Source organism: Sander lucioperca, chromosome 10 (genome assembly GCF_008315115.2).
Source record: "Sander lucioperca isolate FBNREF2018 chromosome 10, SLUC_FBN_1.2, whole genome shotgun sequence".
NCBI lineage: Eukaryota > Metazoa > Chordata > Actinopteri > Perciformes > Percidae > Sander > Sander lucioperca.
The window spans coordinates 28,912,156-28,928,193 of NC_050182.1; the positions used below are offsets into that span (position 1 = coordinate 28,912,156).

The 16,038-nt window shown below is 42.0% G+C and overlaps 1 protein-coding gene across 7 annotated transcripts in view; it reads right to left on the bottom strand.

The window, feature by feature from the left end:
- nphs1 (NPHS1 adhesion molecule, nephrin) overlaps window positions 1–16,038 on the bottom strand; it is a 71,197-nt gene that overhangs the window by 9,568 nt on the left and 45,591 nt on the right. For all 7 annotated transcript variants that reach the window (XM_036006476.1, XM_036006474.1, XM_036006470.1 and 4 more), the window contains 15 exons: window positions 15,529–15,650; window positions 15,144–15,315; window positions 13,771–13,928; window positions 11,309–11,450; window positions 10,730–10,854; window positions 10,476–10,644; window positions 10,141–10,270; window positions 9,783–9,955; window positions 8,930–9,070; window positions 8,213–8,353; window positions 6,339–6,460; window positions 5,639–5,798; window positions 5,349–5,505; window positions 4,846–4,997; window positions 895–1,006 (listed from right to left, as the gene is read on the bottom strand). In XM_036006476.1, coding sequence (XP_035862369.1) covers window positions 895–1,006; window positions 4,846–4,997; window positions 5,349–5,505; window positions 5,639–5,798; window positions 6,339–6,460; window positions 8,213–8,353; window positions 8,930–9,070; window positions 9,783–9,955; window positions 10,141–10,270; window positions 10,476–10,644; window positions 10,730–10,854; window positions 11,309–11,450; window positions 13,771–13,928; window positions 15,144–15,315; window positions 15,529–15,650 — 2,176 coding nt within the window. The remainder of the gene's footprint in view (window positions 1–894; window positions 1,007–4,845; window positions 4,998–5,348; window positions 5,506–5,638; window positions 5,799–6,338; window positions 6,461–8,212; window positions 8,354–8,929; window positions 9,071–9,782; window positions 9,956–10,140; window positions 10,271–10,475; window positions 10,645–10,729; window positions 10,855–11,308; window positions 11,451–13,770; window positions 13,929–15,143; window positions 15,316–15,528; window positions 15,651–16,038) is intronic.

A 16,038-nucleotide genomic window follows, 5' to 3' on the forward strand; every position in this document is an offset into this window, starting at 1 on the left:
CCGCCTCCACCTGCAGGTTGTCAACTCTGTGCTTTGGAATGAAAGGGAGAAAACAGGACGCAGAGTAACACGGCGGATATCGCTCATATACTTTTTTTTTTTTTTTTTGACGCCGCCTTAACTGCAAAGTGCTGCGGGAAACCCTGCTCCAACAACTAGCGCTTTCTCTGTCCCGCTCTCTCTCCCCCAGGAGTCCCGCCTCCCCACACAAAGACCATGCGACTGAACCGAGAGTGGTCATCCAATCTCTTTGGTAGAGAGAGAGAGAGAGAGAGACAAGGAAAACAAACAAGCATGCAAATGGAAATTATCGCGGCCGGAAAAATTATCGAGCTAATTTTTTTTATCGTGTGATTAATCGATTTATTGACTATTGCGACAGGCCTACTTGTTAACTGTGACGATATATTCTAAATTTAACGCCTCTTTCACATTAGCAAGTGACTGACCTATCTGGGTGCGTTTTGAGATGCCTGATGAAGTTCGACATTGTTGATCCGGCATCATTTATACACCTTGCATGTAGCCGTTCACTTACTGCCACTGTTTACAAAGTTATTGAAAGCAAAACTAATTACAAAAGGCACAACTCCAGGAGGACTTGGTGTCGCCATCGTCAATGCGTTTATGTGAGTGTGCGCACATAGGCATAGCGCATGCGTTAACGTTGCACATTATGGCAAAGGGCAGGGGACATGCAGCGTATATGTGCCAATAAAAGAAAATAGAAATACATGAATGAATTTAGATTTAAAAAGCAATAAGTGCATGAAAACAGGTTGTTGATGAGTCTCGAAGCTCGAGTCAAGTCTGAAGTCTTTTGGGTCGAGTCGCAAGTCAAGTCTGAAGTCAACTGTTTGTGTGACTTAAGTGTACCCCATCTCTGCATCTCACCTTATACGAAATCTTTGCTGCAAACCACCATTGAAGCTGGGGATCCACTCCAGAGTGACCGAGTCATGGGAGACGCTGACTTTACGAAACGACGTCGGAGGATCTGGGTGATCTGAGGGCGAAAGGAAAAGGAAAAAAATGCAAACGTGGTCTGGTTTTTGAGAATATAGAAGAGCAGAACACCTTCACTTGACAGGTGGCTATTTGAAAAGACGTTGACGGAGATGTGCGCCATGAGATAGTCAACGGGTTATATCTGCAGACTCTGAAATAATAACACCTGAGGCCCTGCTGGCCTATAGGTGCATGCCTCCCCTACAACCTCCCTCTCAGCTTTGGTGTGGTTATGAATAGACAAATTGATATTACCAAAAGAAAGTGCAGAGCTGATGTTCTTCTTGATAGAAATTGAAGAGGAAGAAAAACAAGATATTCTTGCTTGTCCCATTGGTCATACAATTGTGTTTGAAAACACAATTACTATTATTATTAGATATGTGTTTCAAAAAGAGCAGTAATAACTGTTTACCTCAGAACAAAATGTTTGATTTGACACTTATCACATATTTTTAAGTACAACTGTATTTTAAGTCTGGAAGATTTAATGCAGAAAATTGATAATAATCGCTGATGCTAAAAAAAATGTAAAAGGGTGAATAAAATTGAATCAGGGAGAAGAGATAATCACCATGGTCAAAACTTGTCAGTGAGCCTCTTTGTTTTTTAAAAGTCTTCTTAATCACAGTTTATTTCACAGGCTTCGGAAGAACATCTTTTGACAGCAACAGCTTTGGATTTTTTTTTAACAGTCCACCACTGTTGTGTTTTTTTGTACGAATGATCAGGGAACATGGGGAGAGCCATTGCTGATCCCTCTCCCTATTTGTCCAATGTATCCAACCAAAGTCATGCAATGACAGATGAAGCCTCTTGATTATTATCAATATTGTGAACAAAGATCAAAGGAGGCTAACCAGGCCTTCAGTCCGACACGAGGCACTGCTTCAGTCAGGGTAGTGAAGGGAAAGTGGATTATTTTGCATTTGGAGCATGGGGGAAAAAAAGAAGTGTGGTTTTGGGGGCGAGGGAGAGATAGTCAAGGAGAGGAGGAGAGATAGTTGAGCAGCAACATACAGTAAGAAGGGGATGCTCTACTCTTCTCTGGCTCCAGGCTGCAGCCCAGTTTGCAGGGTAAATAATTCCCACTATCAGCTCTACTCATAAGATTCCAGGGCAAAGAGGTCAGCCTTATTTGGATCTTGTCTCCTTCAAATCCAAAAAAGCACCATGCTAAGAAAAGAAAAGCCACTCTCTTCCTCTCGAGCGCTAAAATGATAAGGAAGCATATAAAATGTATTATCACTGCGTCAGATTAATTTTGAATATTCACAGCACTAACAAAATGACTGGAGAAAAACAGGGCCAATATTGGATTGTATTTTATGGTTTTTATAGTAAACATTAAATGTGTCCAATGATGGCTGTGGGCCTTCGCTGAAAGCAGGACTGTGTTGATAATGGTGGTGGTGCAAGGATACACTGCTAGCTTGAAGGCAGAAAAAGTCTATGCACGCCGGGAGTGCAAAGCATATCACTGCAGCATTATCTGAGGGAAAAGTGAAGTACTGCCATAGGCTGAATGATAAGGGAGAGATAGAGCAATGGAATAAGTCCCTTGAAGGGCTGACACTCAGGAGCAACAGCTCTCTCCAGTTTACAGAATTCTGCATGTTCAATGGGCCTCCCGCACTATTGTAATGTTGCTGGAAAAGGCTGATAAACCTTGGACAAAGCTGCACCGACGATGCTGCCAAATTAGAACCAAAGGAATAGTTTGTGTTCCACTGCCAAGTACGTGATATGCATAATCCCTACATGTTGTGCGCCCTAACCACTGACTTTGATCATTTGACATTCATTTAAAGATGCATTAGGTGATTTTTGACCACTAGGGAGCAGAAAGAATAACAACACTGATAGCAACACAGGCCTGACCTACAATACCGTAGGTTTCTAGGGCTGGGCGTCGTTCAAAATCTTTCGATCCGGTGCCAATTTCAATACCTCAGTTTCGAAGCCGGTTCCTTAACGATACTTTTTTCGATACCATATGTTTTAAAATCCATTTAAACATCAACAAAAATACATTAAACACAAAACTTTTATTTTCTACCTAACTGTGAATCAAAACAGTTATCAAAATTAAAGTAGAGTAACATTAATAAAACTGGTTGTGCTTTTGGATAGGGGTGCGCCAATGTGATACTCAGGATTGCTATCAATCCGAACTTGGCCAAAATTATTTGTAAGTTTTATTTGATTAGGACAATGCACATTAATCAACATTTCTGTAAATGCGCCAGTGTTAGCCAGTCGGCTAACACTGGCGCATTAATCCTAATTACCTAGCATGCATGTCTTTATGGTGGGAAGAAACCGGAGCACCCGGAGGAAACCCACACAAACACGGGGAGAACATGCAAACTCCACACAGAAAGGCCCGGAACGACCTGGATTCGAAACCAGAACCTTCTTGCTGTGAGGCAGAAGTGCTAACCACTGAGCCACCGTGCTTAACAAAAAAAGAGAAACCTTTTTGCCACAACATGAACATATTATAAATAATAAATAAATAATAAAATTACATTGTGTACAGGCTAATATTGAACTAACTAAAATGCAAAGGAATGTAAACAACAAAGACTTTTTAGTGCAAACTGCATAATGACACAAACCTTTAACAATAAACTTGGTGACTGCCCTGTTGTTAACATTGAACTAATGGAGAACTAACTTAAGTGCAAAGGAATGTAATTGCAAAGGAATGTAATTGAATTGCCTTGTTGCTGAAAGGTGCTGTAGAAATAAAGTTGCCTTGCCTTACAACCTCAGCCTGTCAGTCAGTCACCAGGGCATAGACTCGTAGACCTCTGCACGTGCGCACGCGTGTGTGTGTGTGTGTGTGTGTGTGTGTGTGTGTGTGTGTGTGTGTGTGTGTGTGTGCGTCTGAGCTCCGCTCTCTGTCAATATGCAGAGAGGATAGATAAGCTTGCGCTTACATGCTCAGACGCTTTCGGAACCGAAATTTGGCACCGAAAGATAAATCATTTTTCAATACTCATAGGATCGGAGTATTTTCGGTCGGTGCCATAAAAGTATGCACATTCGGTGCCCAGCCCTACAGGTTTCTTTAACAAACTATTACTTACACATCTACATTATCCAACATCCACTTGTCTTGTAGCTCTGGTTTAGTCTGCTTACCCTATTTGGGTCTGTTGTTCATCACTAGACTCTTGACTTTCTTCACAATCCACACCTTGAATTAGTCTCTTTAACATTTCATGCTGGGCAGGTAGCGTACACTCTGCCTGTTTGGTGGAAATTAGTCTGGCTCAACAGATGTACATTGCTAGGATAAAGCCTGACATCCGTCTATGTTCCTCCCCTTTCGCTATCTCCGCATTCGGGTCTAGGACGGTTGTGATTGGTTTTAAGAAATACAAACAAGCCAGTTTATGTGCAGGCCAGATCAGAAAAACAATAAGCAAAAAGTGGCTAAGAGCGGTTTAAGCTTTGTGGAACTGCACAGTGCCATTTGATTTAATTATAATAAAAAAAAACAGCTTGATGCATTTTTAACATACAGATGCCATCCTAGGAAAACTAAGTATCTCTGAATTTGGTGATTTTAAAACTAAGCTGAAAGATCAAGTGTTCCTCTATGAAATGAGAAAATTATCACACATCTGAAGCCAAATAAACCACTGAAAGACCCATTGAATTATCCAAATAAAATGCATTGCTACAACACTGAGACAGGATTCTTTTTCTCAGCTCATGAGAAGTTCCACATTTTGGAGGAGTTGGTTTTCATAGGACAACCTCAGTCACCCAGGAACCCACATCCTTACACACAGAAAAAAAAACAAATGTACATAGATACAGTACTTGTGCTGACGAGTTGGATGTCTAGCTTGTCTTCCCCAAGTGAGTTGCGAGCAGTGCAGCTGAAGACAGCATAGTCCAGAGCCGCGCTCACATTTATAACTCTGACTGTGCTGGTTTGGAAGGAGCCCTCGCTCACAGTCTGCTCCTCATACCTGCACCACACCCACGCACATGCACACGCACACAGAGAGATAAATCCTGAGGCAGGCAGACAGCAGGGATTGTGATGTCCAGCAGATTGCACTAAGTCACCCAATTTCACACATCAAAGAAGCATTAAACAGGTATTTGCATAGTGAAAAGCAAAGGATAAAATGCACTAAATCTGGATTTAATGGTGAAATAGCAGGAAATATCAAAAGAATATATTATATTAGGGTAAAACCTAATCTAATTGTGAGGATTCATCAATATGTAACCAAATGTTGACAGTAGCACCGAAGTTAAAAGTGAAAAGAATGGCAAGAAAAGAATTTACAGTAGAATAATGTCTACTCTCTGACCTGTGGTTTGCAAAGTCCATAAGTACACCATTTTTTTCCCAAGAGAAGTCGACACGAGGAATACCTTCTGCCCAACACACAACCTCAGCTGTAGTGGTGCCATCCCCTCTACTTGCTACCTTCCGCCATTGGGCTCCTTTCTGAATCTCTGGTTTGACTTGACAAGACAAGATGGGCATGGAGGTTATTCATGCAGAAACCAGACACAATACGGAAGCATGTTCTCACAAATAAGTGTCTATGTATGTTCTGTTCCCCTCTGACAGTGACAATAAATACTACAAACTCACATTGCACTATCAGCTGCACATCTACAGTGGCAGGGGGTGCTATGCCATTATTGGCTGTGCACTGGTAAAGACCAGCATGAGCCCGAGTCACATTGTGGATGGTCAGAAGGCCATATTTGTCTTCCTGGGTCTCCTGTCCCACCTCCACCTCCCCTTCTCCCTGTGGAAGACAAAGTGAGGGGGAATAAGCGGCAGACAGCAGCTATCCCTCAAAACACATTCCCCTCCTCCTGTGTGAGGGAGAGTTGAGCAGGTAACCATCAGGGCTTGAGGTGGGGATGGAAAGGGCGTCGGGGGAATGAGCTCTGAGGACAGAGAAAGATAATGCCAAGGGTTGGCGAGCCAGAGGGAAAGAGAAAAGGAGGGGCTGTGCAGGTTGAAAGCGGGACATGCAGTACTGCCAGGGGGTGGGTTAGACCGGAGAAGGCATCAGTAGATACAGAGACCACGCCACATTGACGAATGTGCCCTTTAGTCACGCAGCAGTAATGAAAGCTATTTTTCTGGATTTGGGCAGTGTGAGGAGCAGGAAGAGGTGGGGTGGAAGGATAGTTAGAGCCAGTGAAATATGGTGTATCTGTGCATTTAGAAAGGCCTGTGATAAACGGTAAGAACGGATAACAGAAAGCAAGCCAGATAAAGGAAATATAATTCAGGGGATGTTTCTGTGTATGTGTGCGTTGTGTATCCGAGCTCTCACCAGCCATTTCCAAAAGAACATGTCAGATATAATGGGGTTGGCATCTGCCACACATATCAGGTCTGCCGTTTCCCCCAGGTTCACTAACACAGGGTCTTTCTCTGCCTTGACACTGGGAGCATCTGAGAGTAAGACAAAGGGACAAGGCTAAGACAAGACCAAAGGTTAACATGTCAACTTGGGACAAATCATTTGCCAACCCATTAAACAGGAATGCCGCATTGCTATAATTATTCTTACACTTGTTCGCCTTTGAACTTGCTCATAACCCTGTCTTAATTGGCCTCCATGTTTCAGATACAATGCCATTAACCTCTCTATATGTTGGAGGATTACAGATGCTTCTGCTACCAAACTGAGAATCTGTCATTTGACCCAGAAAGCCCTCCACTGACAGCACATTCCCATATTAGTACAGGCATTATGCAACATGACCTCATACAAATTGCAACAGAAACACTTTTATTTATGTAAATTAGCACATATTTAATTAGATAATGCCTCATTTGCATAATTTAACATAAATGGTGAGAAAACTTGCAATACGAAAAAATGTTAATAATAAACTGGGGAAGTTTCATGGTGATATGTGTTAGTTAAAATATTTTCCCTATTCACCTGTAGTGTCTCCCCTAACATGGGCTGCAATGGGAAATTGGCATCACCAATTTCAGTATTTTTCAATACTTTCCATGACTTGGATCTCTTAGGACTTTTTAGATGTTATGGAGGAGACTTTTATGAGTAATAAACATTTGTCAGATTTTCTGTTGCAATTTGTGGGGGATTCACCCCTTTTTTCTCACAAAATGCTTGTACTAAATGGACTATAACAGACTGACCAGTTACCCTCTCTTCATTAAGTCCTCTCTCTCTCTATCCTGACTGCAGTGCTCCTCTTCTTGTCTTTATTTGCCCAAACCTCAAAAGCTTTTTATACTTCCCGTGGGTGCCATGTATTGGCAACAATAAGGCCATTAGTGCCTACTTGTCTAAACCTATGTTCACACTTGAAGAACAGTGGTGGGAAACACTAGAGAGACGCAGACCTCTGGGTTGGTGGGATCCACCCATGTTGGCCTGCTAACCAAGACTGACGTTGTTAAGTGGGCAACACCGCCACCCATAAAAGCTACTAGAATCCTCCATACATAATGAATATCTACAACTGTCAAGCCCAGTCAGATCAGAACAGCAGAATCCATTAGGCGTGTACCATGGGTTTTACTGAAATGGGCAGACCTACATTTTCAGCACTTCCATTATTAAATCATCAGTATCGGGGCAAAGGGCCTGGAGCTCGAGGCTGGGCCTGGGGCAGCAGTGGAGATGCACGGCCTAATGAATGTGGCATGTGTTGCTGGGTAGGGGCTGAAAGTCAATTGTTGATGTCTGGGTGTGTCATTATGTGTGGATGCACTGACGTATCTGATACTGAGCAAATTTAGACCAGTTCAAAAACATCTTAGAAGCCTACATATTCAAATCCAATGCACAAAATGGACAAATATATGCAACAACAATTCTGCTCATACTGCATATTTAAAGGCTATTCAACAGAGATAAATGATGCGGCGGACCCACAGTGCCCACAGGTATACCTGCAAATCTGTTAGGATCTGAAAAAAAGAGTGGTTGATTATGAATGAATTGCAGGAATTAACTGGGGAACTTGTATTAATCCCTTACTACTTCAACTTGCTTTCAAAGGTAGCTCTTATGTATAGGTATTCAGATTCTTACTTTTAGTAAAAACTTAAAATGTTTAAATTTATTTTGTTTTGATGATTACATACTGTAGAACACTGCCTTCAACATAAAATAAAAAAACTCTCAACATGTGTGTGGCAGCCATGATGCATGTAGGTCCTTACACTGAACGTCCAGCATGATGGAGGTTTGGTTGACACCCTCATCATTTGAACACTTGACCGTGTAAACTCCGGCATTATTCCTCGTCACATTCCTGATTTCCAGTGCGTTCTCGTCTGACCAGTTGTAGCGCAGATACCCCACTTTCCAAAAACATGGACACACACACACACACACACACACACACACACACACACGCAAAACAATGGTAAATTAAGTATTCATTACATGCTCATCAACCATGTGTCCTCTGGCCACTGGTCTCTAAGTGACATCTAATCCTGCATTATTGATTGGCCTGGCTGGATTCCCACATCAAGCCAACAATAGGCTGTGTGAGAGACACCTCCTGTACCACAGCAGTCAAAATGTAATAGGTGTGTTTCCACATTCAGGATACAGTCATTTTCATGGTGGGGGCTGCGTATGATGGAGCTAACAAAGTTAACAGAGAAAGAGAGTGGGTGCAGCAGGGCCCTGATGACACAGGCCTGGAGGAGAAGCCAGGTTTAGAACCGTTGTGTTGTATTCAGGGAGACCGCAAACCTCATTTAGACTGCATACATTAGAGCCATAATGAGAATCACATTTGGCAGAGTCCCATGCTGGCTAACCTGCCATGTTTTATTCAGACCCTGAATGGCAGAGCTGAGTGCTTACTTGCTGGCTCAGCTCAACTAGGACCTGGTTTATAGAGCCATCACACAGCCCTGGATCACCTTTGACCAGCTTCTCCCTGCGGTGCAGCCAAATGCAGGAGACCTTCTCTGGGTTAGCTGAGACCAGCAGTGGGATGGTTGCCATGTAGTTCTCCACCACCTGAACCTTCGTTGGCTGCTCTGGGCTAAACTCTGGTGGGTCTGACACAGAAACCACACAGAAATTCAGCTACAGTAAGTTGGATTTACAGCAAAAATACACAAGCAGAGGCCTGTAGACAAACTCTGGCACACAGAATGACAGGAACCAGCAAGAGAGAACACAAAGTCACACAAACCATGTTATGCATGAAAGCAGAAAGAGACACTAATGAGAGTCAAACCAGTAGAAAGTCAACATCCCACCAATTGTTCCAGATATAACCAACTTCACATGCTTAGACAACGGGGGAGTAAGGGAAAGCGGGAGGGAGAGGGACAGGCATTAAAACGACGAGTGACAGTACTGTTGTCCAACTGCAGCTCTGCACAAACACACAGTGACATTCCTTCATGCTCATACACAGTACCAAGCTTTGAAGCAGCGGCTGGCTGCTGCCCGTGAAATGGCATCAAAGACAAACATGGCAATGCAGCAAAGCAAATGCTCAATTAGGACACGCTCCTGCCGAAGCTCAACAGACCCACAAATCGCAACAAAGGTTTTCAGTAAACAAAAAGCACACACATACTATACACTGACATTTCTGTGCAAAAGTACAGCAGTAAAGCAGCTTACACCATCATAGATCATCAATATGCATCGTTTAGGATTCATGCAAACCATATCTCTTGGCCAATCCCCAAGTAGAAAGAAGGCAACAAACAAACCAAGGAAAAAAATAAATAAATAAATGATTCACCCTCGACTTACAAAGCACATTGAGTTTAAAGAATGTGTTAGCCCCCTCTGCTAGCACAGGACTGTAGGCCTGGCAAATGACCCTCTGGTTGTGATGCTGTGAACTCAGATTCAGGGATAGAGAACTGTGCACTGACACACCACCAAACTGAGCCCTCTTGGGTGGCTGCTCCACTCCCTGGAACCTAGGACACAAATTGTATCCAGCAAATCCAATCAACAGGGGCAAGTTCACCAAACAGTCATGAATATTGCCACATTTAAAAAGGACAAAAACACTAGTCATTAGCCACATTATTTTGCAGAAAATTGTTCTATCAAGATGCATCATTGTCTGCTATAGGCCTTTCCACCCACTGCCTTGCCAAACCTGAGTGCGCCCAAGCTCCAGGAGATGCTGGCCTTGGGGTTACTGCTTCCAGACTGGCACTCCAGAGTAAGCATCTGACCCCGACGTAGCTCCTCCTGTTTGGTTGAGATCTTCATACTTATTGCTGTAACTGGAGAGCCATGGATCAAACAAGAACACACAATCTTAACTTGTTGACACTATCAAGATGAATAGTACAAAATGATGTGGCTGAAATCTGTTTGAATGGGTTAATACCAAATCAATGTATGTGATATTGTGCTTTTCTCTCAGCTGAGCTCGAATGAAATAAAGCTCAGTCTATGTTTGTGTGTTAGAGCTCCAGTCTAACTCACAGTTAACCATGAGCTTAGTGTGGGCAGAGATTGTCTTCTTTGCTTTATTTGTGGCATCACAGCGGTAGGTGGCCATGTTGTCACTGGCCGTCAGGACCAGGACCAGTTCTCGAGCCACACCGCGATCAAAGGATGTCTGTCTCAGTGCATCGGACAAAGCCTTTCCATTCTAAAACAGGAAGAAAGGATATTACACAGAGGAATGTGTATGTACTCAAGACATACAGACAGAAATGTTTACGGTACACACTAACCTTGAACCAAGTCAGAGTCCCAGGGGGATTCCCTCCAGTGGAGAAGCAGATGAGATGGACTGTGGTCCCTGAACGGAGGGGGACATCTTGAGGGGGAGTATCGAGCCACACCTTTAGAGGTGGGTCTGTGGTAAAAAAATCAAATAAAGAAAAATCAACAAGAGTTTGAAATTTAGACTATATTGTAGAATATTTTAGTTTACTAAGCCAGTTGTTTATACTGGATTTGTTTGTATTTTTATATTTGTATTTTATTAACCATCACTGTAAGTCAATATACAGAATATTTTCAATTTGAAAATCTGTACAGAAAACATTTCCTCCAACTCAAATATCACAAAGCAGGCCTGGAAAAAAAGTTGCACATTCTGTATTAAGAATTATACATTTGTCAAGAGCTATATTTAACTTTTTTTTCCTTTCTTGACACTTAGAGTTGTAATTACAATTGACTCCTCCTCAACCACAATGGATGTTTTTTGATAAGAAGTGCTACCAAATCAAAATTTAATTTCCTTGGTGATTTATGCTAGTTATGTTTACTAAAATAGAACAGTTTAAAGACTTAAGCTTACTTACAATAGACATTGATTATGGCGTTCTGGGACTTGGAGAAGTGTGTGCCCTTATTGAAAGCCTCACAAGTGAGTTGCAGCCCATCATCCTCCCGGGAGACCACGTGGGTCATGTTGGATATGGTTATCATCCCACCATTGTCTCCCTGGTGAGACAAGGCACACATGACAGTTCAGTCGGGGGACAGACAGGCTTGGTCTCTGGCATTCACAGTCTTAGGTGAGAGAGAGGGGGAAGAAATCAGGGGGAAAAACAATCCGCACTGGTTTGTCTTGGTGAATACAGATGGCAAATTAGCTGCTGTAATGACTGATGTGGTGCATGGTCTGTGATAAATAAGCATATTCATCTGACTCTCCAGCTTTGTACAGTGTTATCAATTGAGCAAAGCATCATTTTGCACCTGTCTGATAGTGGTCATGCCTGTGCAGCACATCTGGTTATTAAAGCCATTATTGTGGTGATTACTGTAAAAGCCACAGTCCGAAAGACTAACAAAGACCCTGGACAGGAGCGTCAGTCTTCATTAACCTCACACTGTTTCAGATGCATTAAGGCTCACACACAGCACGCTGAGTGCCTTGTATAAGATCAAATGAAAATGCTGCTGCCAGATGAATAAAGAGCTTGTTTAATAATGCTCATCTTCTGTGTCAGCTTTTATTCACTTTGATCTTATTAAAATACACAAAAGAGGAGAAGAGCAGCAGAATACTCTATTTGGAATCGGCGGCTGATTCATTCGCAAAGCTGCAGCAGGTCTATTCAGACACGCTGCTCATGGTCATACCGTTTCCTTTCATCTGTAAAGGTTCACGAGGTCACATTTCATTTTGAAGATTCTTTTTATTCAATGGGAGGCATTTTAAAAGTTTTTTGTTGGTACCCTAAAGGCAAGCTTGACTGAAGGACAATGCTTCTGCACTTTATCTTTTGTGCCTTTTGCCTTGTGTTCACAAAAAAAGAAACAAAAACATACCCTTTTTCAGTATTCTCTTTAAACTGGCCAGCATGATCACCAATTATAAATCAGAATATGTACACAGTCTCGTGCCATTCAGAATCAGAATCTGGTTTATTGCCAAGCAAGTTTTCAAATACAAGGACTTTGCTTTGGTGTTATGGTGCATGGACAAGCAACACAAATATGGAATAGAAAAGAATACAATAAAAATATAAAAATAAATCCTATTTAAAATTTCAAGATATGTACAAAACTGTTGTACTGTTACTGTTTAAAATAAAAGCTAGGAAGGAATGTGCAAGAATATATTCTAGGGCAGAGGTTCCCAATCTTTTTACAGCCAAGGACCTGTTACAAAATAGAGAATATACCGGGGACCCCCTCATATATATGTCCCTTGGAATAATTTGACGTAGTCTATTTTTTACACTTCTATAATCTTAGTTATGTGAAAGAAAAACACAAACAATCAACAAAGAGATTTGTAATACATTAAAAAGGAAATTATATATATATATATATATATATATATATATATATATATATATATATATATATATATATATACACACACACACACACATTTTTGCAGATTCTAAGAGTAAAGTCTTATTCATTGAACTATGAAGCTTTTTATCACAAAAAAGTCTAATTCTTACGTTGTAATAAATTAAATGAATGAATCTGAAAACCTTTCACAGACCCACTGGCAGAATGCCATGGACCCCACTTTGAGAATCACTGTTTTAGGGGATGTGCAAAGGTTCATCGTATTAAAAATAAAAAGAACAATGTACAGAGACAATAGTCCAAAAAGATGCAACAGAACTTCCTCAAACTCAATTGCAATAACTCTAAAATCCTCATCATTGGTCCAAGCTCCCTCACACGCTCCACCCCGACCATCTCACTCAACATCGACGGCTCCATCATCACCTCCTCCACCCAGGTCCGCAACCTCAGAATTAACCTCAACCCCACCCCTCCTGTTCCTACCTCACGTTAACCAGGTTAAAAAATCTGCCTTCTTCCACCTCAATAACATTGCCCGCCTCCGGCCCTCCCTGTCCTCTGCCGCTGCTGAAACATTTATCTTCATAACCAACAGCAACAAGATCCTCAATAAACTCCAATATATCCAAAACTCTGCAGCCCACATGCTTGCTGTCACTCACCGCAAAGACCAAATCACCCCTGTCCTCCAAGACCTCCACTGGCTCCCAGTTAAAAACTCACCTATTTTACTACAGCCCCGCCAGCTAGCGGAGGCTCCTTACCACGTTATTTTTTTCTTTTCTTTATGATCTTTTATTCTGCTCTGTAAAGCCACTTTGAGTACCAAGAAAATCACTTTATAAACTTGATGTATTATTATTATTATAGACAGATGTGAAGACGTTAATGTAATGAGTAGTGTCTATGGAGGAAGGGGTTGTTTTTGTCTACATGCTTAGACCGATAGATTTAAACCTTGTGCTAATTGTGTGCTGTGTAGTCCCACCTCTTCGATAGTTGCAACACTGCTGTTGAGCTCCTTGTAGCCCAGCCACCAGCGGATCTGAACAGGCGGATTACTGGAGGTGGTGTAGCAGCTCAGAACCAAGTTCTGTCCCTCAATGGTCGTGAACTCACCCAACAGTGTCACCTCTGCAGGCTCAACTGTTGTACACGCACACATAGATGGGAAAACATACAAAGACAAGTCAGGAAAAATATCAATTTTATTCGATTTGGCCTATAAATAGTACATTCAACAGCTACCTATTCTGATCACAGTAGCAGCGCAACTATTTTTGGATGTAAAACACAGAGCTGTATCAAGGTTGAGAAGGGAAATCACTTTGAGTGGCAACTTGTTTTCTCAGGAGGTTTTCAATGTGTTTTTTTAAAGTCTGCTTCTTTTTAACCACAGGGGGAGACGGGCTACAATCGCTGCAGGCAAAGTGATGCAGCAGCATAAAGCCTTCGGGGGAATACAAAGACTGGGGACGGAGCTGGCAGACATGGGGAAGGAGGGGTCATGTATAATGTAAATCTTTATAAGTATTTGTGTCTTTCCCACATAAGACACAGAATGGGATGCATGTGTGCATGCCACACACAAAGACTGTTGAAATTAAGCAGGTGCCGTGAGGTAAAAAAGGCATATTCATATTACACCAGTGAGACGTATTTTGTGCCCTCCAGCTTCTGCCAGTGCCTAGAGTGCAGTCATCAGCTCATTTTCAACATCACTGAATGGATGACTGTGAGGCATGGCACCAGGGCCTGTTGGGGGCTTTGTGAGAAAAGGAGTGTCACTGGAGTAACTTCAGCCACCTTTACATAGCATAAGCATGAGATTTCTGCAAGGACCCATCCTAATTCAAAGCATATTTACATAAAACAGGTGCACCAATAACCCGGCGTTTAAAGCTCTGACTTACATTGTCTGGCTCTGTAGTGGAAATCAGGCTAGGCTGCTGAATATTAATTCTGTATTTGCTTTATTGTTGCTGAAACAAACATTTTATATTCAGAGAGAAAAGTATAATCTATTAACCACTGGCGTTGGTATCGCACAAAGTGTAGGCTTTACTGCCTCAGGATTGTGCATTGAAGCAATTCAGCTTAATTAGCGTAGCAGCTATGAAAGAGCATGCAGTGATACTAATCTGGAGGCAGTCAGAAATATGGGCTACAGCCATAATAACCATTAGTTTCATTAATGATATTAGCATTAGAATTTATGCTGGGACAGCAAAATAATTGGTTTTGGAGGTAAGACTATTATATTCCTCTGCCTCATGCCCATATCCTAAATAATCCATTGCTTAGTGTAGGTGTGTGTGTGTTCCAGAGCTGTGCACTATATTCAGCATAATCTTCACTCACAGAGCACAGTGATTTTGCGGCTGACAGACAGAGGTGACAGGGACACCAGATTGACGCTCTCACAGCACAGCACTGCCTGGTTATCTGCGGGTGTGATCTTCCAGTAGAGGATACTGATGGACTTCTGTGCCACAACGTCCTTTTTCCAAGTCGTGGACAGAACTTCTCCATTCTGACACACATGAAATTCAAAAAAGGCAACATTAAGAGAATATGTTTGAATAATTGCACGGTTTCATATTGTGCATGCATAGAACAGCAGTAGCCAGCAGAATAACAGAAGCCACTAACTTTGAGACTGAAAGTTGTTGAACTAAAATAGCTCATTTTGCCAGAGTGACAGTGTGTTACAAAGCCTCCTTAACAGATGGTGCAGAAGATTTACCTTGGTCCAGTGGAGAGTAGCTAGGGGGTTTCCACCATGAGACACACACTCCAACACGAGCGTTCTCCCCGCTTTGACGTCCTCTCTCTCCAGACCTACAATAACAGGAGGCTGAGGCGGGACTGCCAGGAAACGAGAGACAAAAATAAAAATGGACTTAACAAATGCAAACGGCATAGAAGGCGATAGAAATTGAAAGAGAAAAAGGAAAGAGAAGGGATGTAGTAACTTGGGAAACAGGGATGGAGTGTGACTATCAATAGGACAACATAAAAAAGAAACTGCATTGCGATGAAAACACTCTTGGCAATTGAGTATGGAGCATTCCTCTTTGTTGAGACAAGGCCAATAAATTGGGCACATTTAACATGACTGCGGGATAAGAGGTCCAGATCTGATGAAAGCATTAAGTATTAAGGGAGCAGTGAGCTGAATCCAGTCCATAAAGCAAAATAACAGATGTTCAAACAGTAATAAGGCAACGTGAAATATGAATAAATTACAGCCCCC